The 18,338-nt window shown below is 43.6% G+C and overlaps 1 protein-coding gene across 2 annotated transcripts in view; it reads left to right on the top strand.

The window, feature by feature from the left end:
* The window catches only part of LOC106701650 (fibrous sheath-interacting protein 2-like), a 73,153-nt gene extending 67,968 nt beyond the window's left edge, over positions 1 to 5,185 (top strand). For both annotated transcript variants that reach the window (XM_070365737.1, XM_070365738.1), the window contains 3 exons: positions 497 to 540; positions 2,598 to 2,664; positions 4,973 to 5,185. In XM_070365737.1, coding sequence (XP_070221838.1) covers positions 497 to 506 — 10 coding nt within the window. In that variant the 3' untranslated portion in view covers positions 507 to 540; positions 2,598 to 2,664; positions 4,973 to 5,185. The remainder of the gene's footprint in view (positions 1 to 496; positions 541 to 2,597; positions 2,665 to 4,972) is intronic.
* The last annotated feature ends 13,153 nt before the right edge of the window (positions 5,186 to 18,338 follow it).

Here is an 18,338-nt window from a genome sequence, read left to right on the forward strand (position 1 = left end):
TGACTCTCCCCCTTCCCTAGAATGTTAGTTCCATGAGGGCAGGGATTTTTCTCTGTTCACTGTATCCCCACATGTCTACAAAAGAAGCACAGAGTAGATACTCAGTACATATTTGTGACATTCATGAATGAATATGAAAAACACATAAAGAAGAGCCCACGTGATACAGACTGACTGGCTAGATTAGTTTGGTCCAAGAAGTCTAGAAACATCAGATCTTAATAACGGGAAGGAAGTGACCACAAGAAGATCTGGAAGCAGAGGGTCCCACACACAGAGTTCAGTAAGTGCAAGGGACCCTAGATGGGATGAGTTTGGCATGTTAGAGGCATCTTCCCCAGACCTGTGCCCAGAATTTGAGGATCTCACCTCTTTTGGTTTCTTCTGCTTGCCTAGTTTCTGCGATTCTCTGATGAAATTACTGAGGTTATTTTTGTGCTAAAATGTGTATATGTCTCAGAAATAACTGTTTTCCAATATTGTGTTTTGATCACAGAAAGTCTTGAATGTCCATGTCTGGAGAATTTGAGCAATCTTAAGGTAAATATTTTTCACTGGTTCCCCTCATGGTGAGCCAGTGGAACCCTGACAGAAATGAGGGAGTGCCTTAAAGTAAGGGTGTGGCGTGCCTTGAGGGGCCTCAGGAAGCACTCCCAGTTGGGGCCAACCCCTGGTTGAAGGTATTGTCCCCGAGTAAGTGCACAGAGTAAGCCCCTTAGCACCTGAGAACAATGGCACGCAAGGAGTGAGGCCCTGGAACTGGAGGGCCCGGTGTGGGCAGCGAGGGAACAGATGCTTCGAAGAGGAAGGGGCGCTGGCTGAGGGAAATGAACGCTGGCTCCATCTGCTTTGCAGGGTACCCTTCCTAGGCAGCTTTCCAAAAACCTGGCCCACTCCTTAGTGTGATCCCAAGAAATTCCCTCCACCTAAAGCCCTCTTAGGAAGTCTCTGAGGAGACTGAAACTACAGATCCTCCTAGATCCTCCTCTCTGTTTTGTATTACTTTTGCTTTACTCTTGGTTCACTTTAACCATCCCCCAGCACACGTGTACACACACATAAACACAAATCATCCCCCTTATCCTGCGTTATTTTCTTCACACCTCTTAGGTCACCATTTAGTCATTTATTCACCATTTATCAAGTGCCTACTATGTGCCAAGGGCTAGAGATTCAGAAGTAAACAAAGCTGTCAAATATTCCTGCCCTCATCCTCTGGCACAGGATTCACTTGAGTATAAGCTTCATGACAGCAAGGGCTTGTCTTGTCAGAATAACTGCCTTAGCACCATCAGAGTCAAATTTCAACTAAGTCAGGAGTGCCTCAACTCCTACCCCCATAAAGCTGATGGACAGCCCTGTGTGGGAACTGTTACACAGAGCAGAGGTTCTCAACCCTGGCTGCAGCCTGGAATCAACTGTAACAACTGACGCCCAGCGTTCCATCCCCAGAGATTCGGATTCAGTTGGTCTGGGTTGCAGCCTGGGCCCTGGGTGATGCTGATGAACAGGCAGTGTTGAGAACCACTGAGTTAGCGGACTTGTGTCTGGCCATTTAGTAGCATCTGCCCCTTCCCCTCCTTCCTTTAGATAAGGAATTCTCAACCTGACTTCATGCTAGAGTCACCCAGGCAACTTAGAAAAGAGAACAATGCTTGCCCCAGCCTCAGGGATTCCTGTTCGTTTGGGGCGGGGTCCAAGCATGCCTATTTGTAATATTTCTCCAGATGGTTGTGTTGTGCAGCCAACGTTGAGACCCAGTCCCTTAGATTGTTCTGTCCCAGTTTATCCCTTTATATATCCGATCCTCAGTATCTTAATCCATAAACTGCCTCAAATCCAAAATTTCACCATAATACTCTGCTCTCCATACCAACGACAGGTGTTGGTGTGGAGAGCTTCTCTCATCTCTCATGCTTCTCTCATCTTGCCTTCATTGATTTGCCCCATCCTTTTTTAACCGCCCTCACCATGGCACACCTAGCCCAGCCACCTCCCCCAGCCTATTGCAGGCCCTTCTGGGACCCTGCTGCTTCTGCATTCCAGGGGGTGAGGAAGGTCCACAGAGCAGAGCCAGCGCCTGAGCCACCATCTCCGCCCTGCCCCCTCCAGGCTGCTGCAACCTCACACTGCCACTTTCTTGCTCCAGACCTCACAATGGTTAAGAATTATTTCAAAGAAGATTGGGGTAGTAAAATGGACCTCCCCTTGCCTCCTCCTTCCCTTAAGACCTCCACTATCATAAGCTTTGCTCAGAGAAGGATCGAACAGGTTTTATTTGTTCCAAGCTCCAGGAGGGGAGGGGCAGCATGGCTGACATTGTTCTGTGACCTGGGACAGGTGAGCCCTTGAAATTATCCGCCAGGGGCAGCCCTTGTCTGAGTCTGGCGCCAATCCTGGGTGTCCTAATTAGCAAGAATTATGAGAAGTCATGCCTAGGAATAACCAAAGTCCCAGAAGATAATTCTTTGAGACTGAGGGGCCCTGAGATTACTGTGTATGATGCCACCATGGTTGTGCTCCCTTCAGGGTTTCTAGTGTTCGCTGTCCATCAAAGGGCAGAGGCTTAAGCTGGTATTTCACCTTTGTCTTGGCAGTTTCTCACCCTCTATCAACGCAGAAGAGACCGGACCAGCCCATATTCCTCAAACGATGGCACTTCAGGTACAACAAATTTATCATTTTAGAATGAAGCTCTCAATTATGTCATTTTGAACATAGAGGAGTTTTGATCATTCACCCTCCTTGCCCATCACATTGAATGGCTCTTGCCTTGCAGCACACCCACCCACCACCAATACGAGGATGAGATAATATGACTTAGTATGTGTGTGTGTGTGTGTGTGTGTGTGTGTGTGAGTCACTCAGTCGTGTCTGACTCTTTGCGACTCCGTGGATTGTAGCCCTCCAGGCTCCTATGTCCATGGGATTCTCCAGGCAAGGATACTGGAGTGGGTGGCCATTTCCTTCTCCCTTAGTATGTATGTAGATTGCAATTTGCAGGTTATTATGCAGTTCTCTGACTTAAACCTGCAGGCAGTTCCTGGTCATGGGAGTAACATTTATTAGGGACCGGCCATGTACCAGGCATTCTGCTAAGTGCTTTTCTCACATCCACCCCGTGAAGCATCATTTCCATTATATCGACAAGGTAACAGTCACTAAAGCTTATCACACCATGCTTCCTTGAAAGTCTTGAAGCTGTCTCTGAGAGAGGAGAAAATGGAGGCAAATGACCTGCCTGAGGTGGCACAGCCAGCAGGTGGCTGAGCCAGGGCTCAAACATCACAGGTCTTGAGGCTCTATCCCATATTCTTTTTCCTGCCAAACAGGGGTCACATCTCAGAACTAAGCGGTGACCAGGAACTGCCTGCAGAGTTCAGTGATAAGTAGAAAAGATCCCATCTAGGTTTCCAAGTAGCATGTCCAGTCAAAGAGTAAAATCACATTCTTCTGTGACTTCAGTTTGATGGGGACACCTCCTCCCAACCCCTACATTCTACACATTAGAGGAATTCACTGAGAAGCAGTTCAGATAACCTATTTTTGCTCTGATAAGGGCTTTTGGAGGAAGAAATGCAGAAATGGCTCACCCTGTGCTAAGGTGCTCAAAGTAGAAAAGCTCCCCAGAGGAGAGTTTACATTGAATTTGAAATTACAATGATACCTGCTTAGGAAAACCCACCAAAAAAAAAGAGGGGACTTCTGGACCAACACAGGCTCATTACAGCTTATTTTTCACAAATAGGATTTTGGGGGAATCAAAATCAGTTCATGGTACAATGTGTCATTCCCTAGCCCTTGGCATGTGTCATGGCCATAAACACCCAGGTACATTTCTCTCTTCAGAGTGACCAGTACCAACCAAGTGAAGTCCATGGTGCTGCCCACAAAGCAGATCAAAGCAGCAGCAGGGTGTCTTGAAGGAGACCTGGAAATGGTGACCAGGCATCTACATTTTTAACAAGACCCGCAAATTGCAAAAACAAAGCTTTATTTTTCCCCTCAAGATTTTCAGAATGTGGCCTTGCAGTATATGCTTGAATTCTGTAACTCTTTGTCTTACTTTTTCAGAAGAGATCTCTCCATTCAAGCCTTTACCTTTGCCTTTGCACATTTTGGCTTTTTCCTTCTTAATTTCTTGGTTGTTCTTATTTAGTTTAATTTATCAGCACATTCCAGTACTGCATTATTGATCTGAAGAGCTAAACTATTCCCACCCCCCACTTTATTTGCAGTTAAATTTGCTATCTGCTACCTTAGTTTTAATCATAGATCCTTGGGGTTCCTAAGGTTATATTGCTAAAGAGAAAAACTGAGGATTTGCAAGAGGTCTAGGAGAACCATGTCTTTTACTAGAAATAAGAAGGTATGTTCTTTATTGCCCTGTGTCTTTTTATGACATCTTGTCACAATTCATCAGCAACAAAGATAAATGCTCATTTCTGTCCTTACAGATACAACAATCATTTTGTTAACATAAACTATTAGATGCTCTAAGAGCCCTTTGCACAAGACAAGTGGTATAGAACAATGAGTCCAAATGGAGCCTTTTATTGGCCACTCAAGTCCTGTATAGCTCACACAACAAACAGATCACTTGGGTCAGACAACTGAAAATGTTCCCAAACCGAGTGAGAAATGCTAGCCTTTTGTAGTGCACAGCTGCTTTTGCCTGGACATTTTGAAATGGACACCAGTACTGTTGAGAGTTGAAAGTTACCTTCTTGTGTGGAATTAGCTCATCAGGCTACCCATGTGACCTTAGACAAGGCATCTGACTTCACTGGGTTTCTCCTGCTTTCTTCCCAAGGCTGTCAGAAGGAGCAAACTACTCTTTGTGAAAGCACTTTTAAAAACAAAAGCTATTATATAACTACTTATTTCTGAATCCTAAATGATCACTCCCCGGGCCCTGACAGCAATTGGAAAGCCTGGTAACTGATCACATTTCTCTTTTGGTTGTTCACAGACTTTGAAAAGCCCCATACTTCCTCTAGACAGGGGTCTGAAATGATGAGGAAGATATCATCAACTTTCTCCAAAGTGTTTTCAAGATCTAACACCAGTGTTCCGAAACCTTCCTCACCCTCACCCCCTCACCAGAACAGAAACTGAGACTGTAATACCCAATAACAATAAGCATGTTGACCTTCCTCAAAAAATAAATGGTTGTTAAAGCTGACATTGTGTCCTACACACTGATTCTTATATTGAAAATAAGAGCAAAGAAAGCATAAAAAGGCAGTTGGAGAAAAGGAGGGTTTTGATAAATGCTTCTGACAAGCATTTTGGGATGAAAAGAGCAGCTCTGTGTCACATATAGATCCATCTAGCAGGCAGTGTGGGGTTGAAGCTCTGCTCTTGAGGGCCCTGCAGCCTTGCTGGGAAGATGAGAACTAACTTCAAAGCAAAGGTGTGATACCAATAAAACAACGTGTCATCACATCTTTCAGGCACCCTGGGTGTTCAAAGAAGGGAGTCATCGCTGTGGGCTGGAGTGGTCAGGATACATTTGCTGGAGGAACTGGAATTCAGACAATCCTCAAAGGACCGTTAGGATTAGGGAGGCCTTGACGGCACCAGGAAGGCCATCCCCTCAGGTCACACACCTGCATACACTGCTGCCATGCCTGAACAATTTAGCTCTGGCCCATAGGACATTCTACGATAATGGAAATGGTCTGTATCTGCTCAGTTTGGTACAGGAGGCACCAGCCCCACGTGGCTATTGTCACTAGCATGACTGAGGAACCCAGTCTTTCCATTTTATTTCAGTTTAAATAGCCACATGTAGCTAGTGGTTCCCTTATCAGACAGCACTAGTCTAATCGGTACAAGGCCTCAGGGACAGCAGCCAGTTCCAATTAGGTTGAAGGATTCCCTGAAAGGTCATTTCCAAAGTCTATCCTCAAACAAAGACGTGTAGACATCTAACTCCTCAGGGGGGCTTTGAAGCCTCCAGGCATCCTCTTGGTCCCTTTAAGAGACATGAACCACCAGTGTGGCCAGAGAGGAGCTCGTGGTTTCCAGCCATATTTGTGCCGCTGCACTTGTCAAAACTCAATTGATGGAGAAAGGATAAGCCCCATGGAGAACACCAAAGTCAGGGAATCACAAATAGAAAATTGGAACCTGCATCTGCCAGCTGGCCTCAAGCAGTGCTTGGCTAGAAACGGCTTCCATGAGACAGAAACACATGAAGATGATCACTCACTAGTCATTCTCATACCCCAGCTTTATCCAGGAATTTAGGTCAGTGGAAGGTCTCAGCCTTATACTAATGCCCAAGGGAAATATTTCTATGAAAGTAAATTTCCTTTATGCTGTATCTATAGTCCAGAAATGTTAAGTGAAGCTTAGTAAATAGAATGGCAGGCAGTTCTGCCCAAATATCACATATACCTAAATTGCACTGCCTTCATCTCATTTCTGCCCTTACACACTGAAGTTCATCGCACGTGGCAGCATAAGTTTAAAGTTAGCTTTTAAAGATCTACAATAATGACAAGCACTGATCTTACATAAGCCTTTGTTTTTATTAAAAAGTAATACCAAAAAATAAAACTGTTTTAAAGTAATAGCAATCCAGTTAGGAAATCAAAAGTTATAAAAGCTACAGTGAAAAGTTTCCCTCTCCTCTCCCAGCTGTCGGCCTGGTTCACCTCTCCCAAAGCAATCTCTATTACCAATGGGAGCAGTATCCTTCTCAGAGTTAGGCTTTGGATAACAAGTGTATTTTCATATGACTTTAGCAAGAAGTCTAGTCTCCTCCCTCAAACAAGGCAGAAAACAGAGAGGAAGAGGGAGGTGAGAATGGAAGGAGAGAATGCGTGCACGCTATCTGACAGCTACTATGTCCTAATATCACTGCATTCGTAGTCTCAAATAAAGTCAGTCATTTTTTACAATGCTCTTTTGTCTAATGAACTAAATGTCAAAAGGTGAGCACCAGAATGGGAGGAAAGGTGCCTACCATAGCTCTTCAAAGTCTGCTGGCCAAAATACATTAAGAGTGTATGAGCTGGTAACTACAGTCCTTAGAGATAGAACCATTTAAATATTTTTTTAAAATGAAAGCACTAAAAGTAACAATGCAGTGAAATAAAATGCAAATTAGAATAACCCAAATGTATCACAATATACCTTTTAGAGAAGAAAACAGGAATAAAATGATAAAAATCCAGTGTTGCCCAGATGTAGGGAATTACATTTGAACTCTACAGTGGTGACAATCCTACAAATTTGATCTTTCTGAAAAGCAGTCTAACAATAAGATGAGTTATGGTTCCAGCTGTACTTTTGGACCTGGTAACTACATTTAGGTAAATTTGGTCCAAGGGAATAATATAAAGCGAAAAGAAAAAACTGTAAAAAAATGTACCCAGTCCAGGTTAAAATTAAAACATACTGGATGCTTGGGGAAGTGCACTACGACCCAGAGGGATGGTATGGGGAGGAAGGAGGGTTCAGGATGGGGAACACATGTATACCTGTGGTAGATTCATTTTGATATTTGGCATAACTAATACAATTATGTAAAGTTTAAAAATAAAATAAAATTTTAAAAATTTTAAAAAATTAATAAATCTTTAAAGAAAAAAAAGACTATAAAAAACGTACATAGCATTACTATTAATTATGAAGAAAAATTAAAACAATCCTAGTGGGACACTGGTGTGGTGTATTATCAGGAAAGAATGCTAGTGAAAATATATACACAAAGGAATGCAGATATGAAATAAGTAAAACCAGCACACAAATAAGATGTGAGCACAGAATAAGGCCCTGTTCGGGCCTCCCCACACAGGGGCGCTGGGAGGGGAGGCGTCAGTGCCCCTCCGTTCCCTCCCCTCGTGCTGTGGATGTGTTCCAAGGGGCCCAACCGGGCCTGCCAAGCAAGCAGGACATGAACTGGAAGGGCCAGAATGTGGCCACAGACCCAAGGAGACCCCAGGGTTTCCTACAACCACCAGGGAAGGCTAGAGGAAAAAAAAAGATGTCACACTGATAACAATTACACTGTATACTTTATGATTTGGCAACCCTATGATAAACTAAGAAAAATTCAAAGAACTTAAGAGATCTAAATAATCATGAAGGACTTTTTTTTTTTTTTTTTGCTGCTGTTAGCTGCTTGCTGACAAATGCCTTTCTCTTGAGGAAACATCATCACAACCATTTCCAAAATCAATTCTTATGCCAATTCTAAACCTAGCCTAGCCTAAGGTGGATAATACCAAATGCCTCAGTTTCTTAGGAGGCGTAGAAAAACAAACCATTAGTTCAGATATTTTTGAACAACTTCTATAAAGATAGTAGGTCATCTTCAATCAACCCCATTTTCATTTCTAATTTTATTGATTTAATTTTTCTCCTTCTGTTTCTTGATGAGTCTGGCCAATGGTTTGTCAATTTTATTTATCCTTTCAAAGAACCAGCTTTTGGCTTTGTTGATTTTTGCAATGGTCTCTTTTGTTTCTTTTGCATTTATTTCTGCCCTAATTTTTAAGATTTCTTTCCTTCTACTAACCCTGGGGTTCTTCATTTCTTCCTTTTCTAGTTGCTTTAGGTGTAGAGTTAGATTATTTGATTTTTTTTCTTGTTTCTTGAGGTATGCCTGTATTGCTATGAACTTTCCCGTTAGTACTGCTTTTACAGTGTCCCACAGGTTTTGGGTTGTTGTGTTTTCATTTTCATTCATATCTATGCATATTTTGACTTCTTTTTCGATTTCTTCTGTGATTTGTTGGTTATTCAGCAGCGTTTTGTTCAGCCTCCATATGTTGGAATTTTTAATAGTTTTTCTCCTGTAATTGAGATCTAATCTTACTACATCATGGTCAGAAAAGATGCTTGGAATGATTTCAATTTTTTTGAACTTGCCAAGGCTAGATTTATGGCCCAGGATGTGATCTATCCTGGAGAAGGTTCCGTGTGCGCTTGAGAAAAAGGTGAAATTCATTGTTTGGGGGTGAAATGTCCTATAGATAGCAATTAGGTCTAACTGGTCTATTGTATCATTTAAAGTTAGTGTTTCCTTGTTAATTTTCCATTTAGTTGATCTATCCATAGGTGTGAGTGGGGTATTAAAGTCTCCCACTATTATTGTGTTATTGTTAATTTCCCCTTTCATACTTATTAGCATTTGTCTTACATATGGCGGTGCTCCTATGTTGGGTGCATATATATTTATAATTGTTATATCTTCTTCTTGGATTGATCCTTTGATCATTATGTAGTGTCCTTCTTTGTCTCTTTTCACACCCTTTGTTTTAAAGTCTATTTTATCTGATATGAGTATTGCTACTCCTGCTTTCTTTTGGTCTCTATTTGCATGGAAAATCTTTTTCCAGCCTTTCACTTTCAGTCTGTATGTGTCCCCTGTTTTGAGGTTGGTCTCTTGTAGACAACATATATAGGGGTCTTGTTTTTGTATCCATTCAGCCAGTCTTTGTCTTTTGGTTGGGGCATTCAACCCATTTACGTTTAAGGTAATTATTGATAAGTATGATCCCGTTGCCATTTACTTTATTGTTTTGGGTTCGAGTTTATACACCCTTTTTGTGTTTCCTGTCTAGAGAATATCCTTTAGTATTTGTTGGAGAGCTGGTTTGAGGACACTAATAGATGGAGAAATATACCATGTTCATGGATTGGAAGAATCAATATAGTGAAAATGAGTATACTACCCAAAGAAATCTATAGATTCAATGCAATTCCTATCAAGCTACCAATGGTATTCTTTACGGAGCTAGAACAAATAATTTCACAATTTGTATGGAAATACAAAAAACCTCGAATAGCCAAAGCAATCTTGAGAAAGAAGAATGGAATTGGAGGAATCAACCTGCCTGACTTCAGGCTCTACTACAAAGCCACAGTCATCAAGACAGTATGGTACTGGCACAATGACAGAAATATAGATCAATGGAACAAAATAGAGAGCCCAGAGATAAATCCACGCACCTATGGACACCTTATCTTTGACAAAGGAGGCAAGAATATACAATGGATTAAAGACAATCTCTTTAACAAGTGGTGCTGGGAAAACTGGTCAACCACTTGTAAAAGAATGAAACTAGACCACTTTCTAACACCATACACAAAAATAAACTCAAAATGGATTAAAGATCTGAACGTAAGACCAGAAACTATAAAACTCCTAGAGGAGAACATAGGCAAAACACTCTCTGATATACATCACAGCAGGATCCTCTATGACCCACCTCCCAGAATATTGGAAATAAAAGCAAAAATAAACAAATGGGACCTAATTAAAATTAAAAGCTTCTTCACAACAAAGGAAACTATAAGCAAGGTGAAAAGACAGCCTGAATGGGAGAAAATAATACCAAATGAAGCAACTGACAAACAACTAATCTCAAAAATATACAAAACTCCTACAGCTCAACTCCAGATAAATAAATGACCCAATCAAAAATGGGCAAAAGAACTAAATAGACATTTCTCCAAAGAAGACATACAGATGGCTAACAAATACATGAAAAGATGCTCAACATCACTCATTATCAGAGAAATGCAAATCAAAACCACTATGAGGTACCATTTCACACCAGTCAGAATGGCTGTGATCCAAAAGTCTACAAGCAATAAATGCTGGAGAGGGTGTGGAGAAAAGGGAACCCTCTTACACTGTTGGTGGGAATGCAAACTAGTGCAGCCACTATGGAGAACAGTGTGGAGATTCCTTAAAAAACTGGAAACAGAACTGCCTTATGACCCAGCAATCCCACTGCTGGGCATACACACTGAGGAAACCAGAATTGAAAGAGACATGTGTACCCTAATGTTCATCACAGCACTGTTTATAATAGCCAGGACATGGAAGCAACCTAGATGTCCATCAGCACATGAATGGATAAGAAAGCCGTGGCACATATACACAATGGAGTATTACTCAGCCATTAAAAAGAATACATTTGAATCAGTTCTAATGAGGTGGATGAAACTGGAGCCTATTATACAGAGTGAAGTAAGCCAGAAAGAAAAACACCAATACAGTATACTAACGCATATATATGGAATTTACAAAGATGGTAACAATAACCCTGTATACGAGACAGCAAAAGAGACACTGATGTATAGAACAGTCTTTTGGACTCTGTCGGAGAGGGAGAGGGTGGGATGATTTGGGAGAATGACATTGAAACATGTATAATATTATATATGAAACGAGTCGCCAGTCCAGGTTCAATGCACGATACTGGATGCTTGGGGCTTGTGCACTGGGATGACCCAGAGGGATGGTATGGGGAGGGAGGAGGGTTCAGGATGCGGAACACGTGTATACCTGTGGTGGATTCATGTTGATATAGGGCAAACCCAATACAATATTGTAAAGTTAAAAAATAAAATAAAAATTTAAAAAAATGTAAAAAAATTAACCCCAAGGTGCTCTTCTAAATTCTAAGCTGGCAAAAGGTAACCAAATTTTTGACTGATGTTCATTATAGAAAGTATATTGGCATTAAATATACAATAGCTATATAGCTAGGTGACAAGCATATATTTTAGAGTAACTTGTGTCATATGGTTTTGCCCCTTTTTAGGACCCAGCACATAATTTCAGTATTCTTAATGATTCATCTAGGGACCAATGTGTCTTTGATGACACGCTATTGGTCATACTTAGTTTGCATGCATGCTAAGTTGCTTCATTTGTGTCCAACTCTTTACAACCCAATGGACTGTAGCCTGCTAGGCTCCTCTGTCCATGGAATTCTCTAGGCAAGAATACAGGAGTGGGTTTCCATGCCCTCATCCAGGGGATCTTCCTGATACAGGGATCAAACTTGCACCTCGTACATTGCAGGCGGACTCTGTACCACTGAGCCACCAGGGAAGCCCATACTTAAAGAATAACAAATGCTTATCACAGATATAATTATTATTTCCAACTGGAAAAAAATGATGTGCTCTTATCATTCATTTTATGATGGAGTTCCCAGTAACACTTGCAGAAATCACGGGCCACCTATTTAGTAAAGGAAAGATACCAGGTTAAATCCTTTCAGTACAAATAGTCACACCCAAACACGTCTTCTAAGCTTACCTTTTCAGATGAAAGATATCAGCAAATGTTTGACTTTATTGTTTGGTCTCAACAGCATAGTGCACAGCACTTTATACTTCACTAGACTACCATTTAGACAATGACCAGGCTATTCCTTTCAAAAAGCTTCAAAACATGTTTACAGAACATCTGTACTAGATAAGGATCACTTCCAATTTAGGGTTCACTGAGTCCATTAACTGCCAAGATAGATACTTAGGAGGTACACATTCCAGTAGGTTAGAGGAAGGAAAGAGACAGACTAGGGTGTTAATTAGGCCACATGAAAGAAATAATGATATGCCAAGAAGTAAAAATTGTTCTTAACGAGCACTTTATTCACTGGCTGTTCAGCTTTGAGGTCACTGCGAGTTTGTCCACCAATGAATTGCAACTCTTCTGTGAAGTGAACCCATGAAAGGAACCAGTAAACATTCGTTGTTGCCAAAGATCAAGTAAAACCAATAGCTAGCTGGTTGTTCTCAGCTGGGCATAGTGCAGGGTGTATTTGTCCCTCTCAGATCTCTGACTCCAGGGAGCATAAGTGACTGACTGCCACAGCTACTGAGCTCTGAAATGCAGTGCTGCTGCACTTTCCATCATCACTGCATTTTCACCAAGGCCACATTTCTCATGGGCTGCTCTCAGCCAATGGCAGAGTGTAGCAGAGATGCTAAGATTGGTTATTCCTTCAAGACACAGGACTTCCCCTGCCGGGGTCCAGCCCCGGTGGATCCAGGGAATTCGAAGCGGGGACGGCGTCGGCGAGGATCAGGAAACAACTGCTTAATTAAATGTTAATTAAGGATATAAAGAGTAATAGAATGAGGATAGCTCAGTGAGGAAATTCAGTGGAGAAAAGAGGCTGAAATAAGGATAGCTCAGTAGGAAAATTCAGTGGAGAAAAGAGGCTGAATAATTCAGCCAGAAGGTGAGAGAAAGAACGACACGGGGAGACCAAGTTTCGGTGAACAAGGCCCGCACTTTATTTTCCAAAGTAGTTTTTATACCTTAAGTTATGCATAGAGGATAATGGGGGAAGGGGTAGAGGCATGCAGTAAGCCAGGCTTTCTTCCTGCAAACTTATCATATGCAAAAGCTTAGGTGATTTGCATCATCTTCTGGCCCGGAGGCCTGTTAACATTTTAAGACCCTTTCTTCAGAAAACTTATTTTTCTCTAAAGGTGATTGGTCAGGAGCCACCCTCCAAAAGCATTAGATAAAGTTGCATTCCTACAGAGCAAAGGTGTGGTGGGCTATAACAAGAAAAAGAATTAACTCAAGGGTCCCAGGTTACAAACATTAAAGCTACTATTTACACCAATTATATTAATCAATACACTGCCAGGGACACAGCAGGTAAGGGATATGGAAACTTAGCAGCAAACATTGGCCCAACAAGTGAAAATCCCTTCACCAATACAATTTCTAATCAGTCTTTTAACTGCTCAAAGGAATCTGTATTTAGACAGTTTAGAACATCTCCTGCCTCTCACAGTTGGGAGGCTCTGAGCAATCACATGTGGCCGGAAAAACCTATTCAGGCAGGCTAGAGGATTTCCAAAGGAGTTTGTAGGTTGAAACACTGTCACACCCAGGAATTATTAACTGGAGCTGTAAGCTGACTCTTTTTTCAGAGAGAGGTAGTGGGGGACAGCCCCCCGTAAAGCCAGAGGTGTAGGTGAAAGCACAAAGCAGAAAGTAGGCAGACTCTGGTTTTGGGGGTATATGCTCGAGAATTTCCAGGGAGACTCCTGAGGCTCGATCCCACCTTTGCGTATGCCGAGCCTCCTTCCTCATGACCTTTGTCATGGGCGGAGTTCCTCACGCTGGCTCCCGGCAGTGATAGAATTCCAGCTGAGCTATTCCAGATCCTGAAAGATGATGCTGTGGAAAGTGCTGCACTCAATATGCAATATGCAGTATGCACTCAATATGCGATATGCTGGCTCCCAGCATTCCCCCCACAGGTGACTGGGCAGGGATGCTGTCAGGGAAGCAGCCCATCCTCACAAAGGATGGCAGGTCGACCTGAGCCCACATTACAGATGCAAAGTAGACAGACTTCATGGGGCAGAACAAGATAATACTTATATCAGCAAACAGCATGGGTATCAGTGGAGTTCTGCCAGTCCCCCAAGGGCAATGCAATGGGCTCAGAGACATGCTACCTATGTGGCGGGTTGCATCACTGCCGAGGAACCCAGGGTCAAGGGCCCAGGACCTTCTGAGCAAAGAACAAACAAACCAGTGCTCCTTCCCCTGGGAAGCGAGTGGTTAAACAGTAGTCATACTATGGTCACTTTGCCCTACAGAAATGGTTCAGCATCAAGAAGCAGGTAAACTGTGCTTTCAAGAACCTCAGCAAGAATGTGCAGATGCTCAGGGCCCATGGTGGACTGCCTGTCCTGAAAGACGCATTTGCTTCGCAAGATGTCCTTAGAATCGCACCACCTGGTTAAGAATTCTCCTCTCCACCCTTCCTTCCCTCCCTCTCTCCACCGGCGTTAGAGACCTGCATCTAGCCCCACAGCTCTCCCCTGACTCCCTCCCCACTCTCCCTCATAGGCCCTTACCCTGATAAATCTCTTATGTGTGTAATCCCATCTTGGCCCCTGCTTCTCAGAGAACCCGAATTATCACAGATGGCGCCAGCAGTGGTCCAAGAGAACAGGCTGTGTAAGACGGGGCCTGGGACTGCTTCAGTCACTGCCTGGTGGGCAGAATGGACACTGTCCTGAGGGGATGTGGGGCACGGATAGTCCCAGGCCTTGAGGACCCAACTGCTACAGATTTCTCTGGAGATGATGTGGGAAAACTGAGAAAACAGGCTGCCGGATGTGGTGATTCAGACTTTTGAAAATGGAGGAATAAGGAAGGCCTACAAAGACAGTGGAAATGGCTGGGTACTGTTAAGTGTACTGATGCCCTGCAGCAGGGCAATGAGAAATGGATGACTGTTAAGTAAAGAGTATGTGTGAGAGCCAGAGGGCCTCCAGCGAGCTTCCCAAGAGCCCCTCAGTTCCTGCAGTGGAGGAGTGGATGCAGCAGAGCAACAAAGAAGCCATAAGAGTTGCAGAACTCCAGGGAGATTAAATACTCAATATTTAACATATGGCAGGTTGGCTTTGCTGCAGTCAGGGCCACATGACTTCATATGGTTGGAAAATCCTTGGGACCCTGAAACGTGGGGTAGGAACATCTGGTTAGACTCTCCTGAAGGCGGTGGCTCGGAGACACCCCCACCCAGCTCTCAATATGCCAAGGGGGCCATTCTTTCCAAACAAGGGCTTGCACACCCTGTGCTGGAAGATGCTAGAGGCTGCTCCCCTCACCAGACACGCAGTGCCCCCCGCCCCAAGCCAGGAGCTGTGTCCAGCCTCTTTCCTGGTTACCAAACTGCTATCTAGGATTAAATTCCAGCATTACCTGGCTAGGGAAGTGCTGGGCCTACCAAAAAGCTGCAAGAATTAACTGGCAGCTACTGACAGGAGCCATGGGAACACTGGGTTTGGTTTTCAAGGGTGCTGTATCAAGAATCAGAAAAGCAAGAATTCAGACTTAGAACTCAGCATATAGGATTTAGAGGGCTTCCCAAGTGGCTCAGTGGTAAAAGAATCCGGCTGCAATGCAGGAGACATGGGAGATGCAGGTTCGATCCCTGGGTGGGGAAGATCCCCTGGAGGAGGGCACAGCAACCCACTCCAGTATTCTTGCCTGGAGAAGTCCACTGTCAGAGGAGCCTGGTGGGCTACAGTCTATAGGGTTGCAGACTCAGACACGACTGTAGCGACTGAGCACACGCACACACATACATACAGAATTTAACCCCCAGGCAAGAACTGCAGGGGTTGAGCAGCTTCCACTGAGGTGGCTCACAGAGGACTGGAGAAAGTGCTGGCCACCACTAGGCAAAGTAGAAACACCTGAGCTGTCCTGGCAAAGGACCAAGGAAGGAATGAAGAGGCCAAGGGGAGTAGGTATCCTGGAGAGATTACATGAGGTTAAGAAACCTCACCAGAGGGTAGTATTCCATAGCAGGGTCCAGAGGATATCCCACTCACAGAGGCTCATTAGGTTCAGAGGTGGCCTCCTCTGCAGGCCAGGGATGGCAGTAAGAGATCATCACAGAGCTGGGGCCCCACAGTAATAAAAACCTAGGAAGTGCCGAAGAATTGATACTTTTGAACTGTGGTGGTGAAGACTCTTGAGAGTCCCCTGGACTGCAAGGAGATCAAACCAGTCAATCCTAAAGGAAATCAATTCTGAATAGTATTGGAAGGACTGATGCTGAAGCTGAGGCTCCAATACTGTGGCCACCTGATGCAAAGAGCTGACTCATTAGAAAAGCCCCTTGATGCTGGGAAAGATTGACGGCGGGAGGAGAAGGGGGCAACAGAGGATGAGATGGTTGGATGGCATCACTGACTCGATGGACATGAGTTTGAGCAAGCTCCAGTTGGTGATAGACAGGGAAGCCTGGTGTGCTTCAGTCCACGGGGTTGCAAAGAGTCGGACGTGACTGAGTAACTGAACTGAACTGAACTGAGTGGTGCTTATCCACCAGAAGCCAGGAAGACACAAATACTAAAGTGAACCTCAAGGTCAGAAGGGCAACCAAGCAGGCTTCACCCACATGGACTCATGGAAATAGCGCAAATGGACCATAGTGTCCCTAGAAGCAATACAGAGAGCCACCAAGGGCTATCACTCAAGATCTACAAGCTGAAAAAGGCAAAAGTGGGGAAACAGGGGGCCGAGGGAGGTTCTCCCCAATAAAAAGTCCAAATTACTTGCTCAATTTCCAGACATCAGCCCATCCTCAGATCTAGAAGAGGTAGCTGGGCCCCTAGAAGGAAGGACAATGCCATGTAATGCTTCTCCCAGCACTAGCGGTGTATGTACACTGGGGCAAGAATAGCCAGACATTTGAATACTGGATGCAAGATATATATGGCGTATGTAGATATATATATATATACACATACATACATATATGTATACATTCATATATGTTTTACCCTGTTTCTCTGAAAACACCCTAATTGATACATAAATCAAATACATATTCCATGGAGATGCAGTGGATCAGCACTGCTGTTAAACACCTGAATGATGCAGACAGTGGTAGGCTCTATGGTAACTCTGCACCTGTGGCCATATGGGGATTCCTGTATGACCAGCTGAAGGAGGAAACAGCTTGAGCCTGGTTTACAGATGGGCCAGCACTCAATATCTAAGTACAAAACGAAGATGGGTGGTATCTATGTAACAGCAGATACGTTCACGGGGGAGAAGGAACATTTTTCCAGTGGATGGAACAACAAAGCAGGGCACTTGACTTGGTGTGGAAAAAGTGGCCCAAAGTGAGACCATTTATTGAATACATAAGACTCCTGGAAGTGGCCAATGGCTTGACCATCCAATTGGAAGCCTGGAAGGAAAAGGGCTGGAAGATCAGAGACAAGGCGATCTGATGCAAAGGCCGTGGACTGACACATGGGAGCATGCAAAGTGTGCAGATTTCTGCATCGTATGTTAACCACCACCAGAAAACATCTGTTATGGAAGAGGCACTGAACCACCAGGCAGACACAACGACTCAGCCAGGTGCAGGGGCCTTCGTTAGTTACTACACAACTGGCATGATGGACACGAGCAGAGTGGTCACGATGGCTGACGGAGGTCCAGCAGCAAGGACGCCTGTTTACCAAGGCTCATCTCCTGGGACTCCTCTGACAGGTGACTCTTGATCAAGGGCTCACCACTGGTCTTGCTGAAATAGTCTTAGAACTCCACTGCAGTCTTAAGACTTTTCCTATGTAACTTCCTTCTCTCCCTCCCTTTCTTCTCCAGAAGTTAGACATACATCATAGTCTGACAGCTTTCCCAGTCTCCGCCAGCTCCCTCCCCACTCTCCTTCATGGACATCCCAACCACCAATCTAGGTGCACATCTCATCTAGGACCCATACAAACACGCCAGTTGATTTAGCACATTCACTATTAAAGCTCTAGTCCTCCGTTTTACAGTGTCAGAAATTCCATTTTAATAATTCAGCAGAGGTATTAAGGTTTTGTGGACTGTTCCTATCAAATTCATAAAGGATTGATTAAATAAATAAGTAGAATAAAATAAATAAATAAAAAGAAATCTCAAAATGAGAAAGAACTACCCAGCAGACCAGACAGATATGCAATGGAGCTGACAAAGTGTTCCCACCTCACCAAGAGCAGCTACTCAAAAAGCAGACTAAGCACAG

Source organism: Bos mutus, chromosome X (genome assembly GCF_027580195.1).
Source record: "Bos mutus isolate GX-2022 chromosome X, NWIPB_WYAK_1.1, whole genome shotgun sequence".
Taxonomy (NCBI): Eukaryota; Metazoa; Chordata; class Mammalia; order Artiodactyla; family Bovidae; genus Bos; species Bos mutus.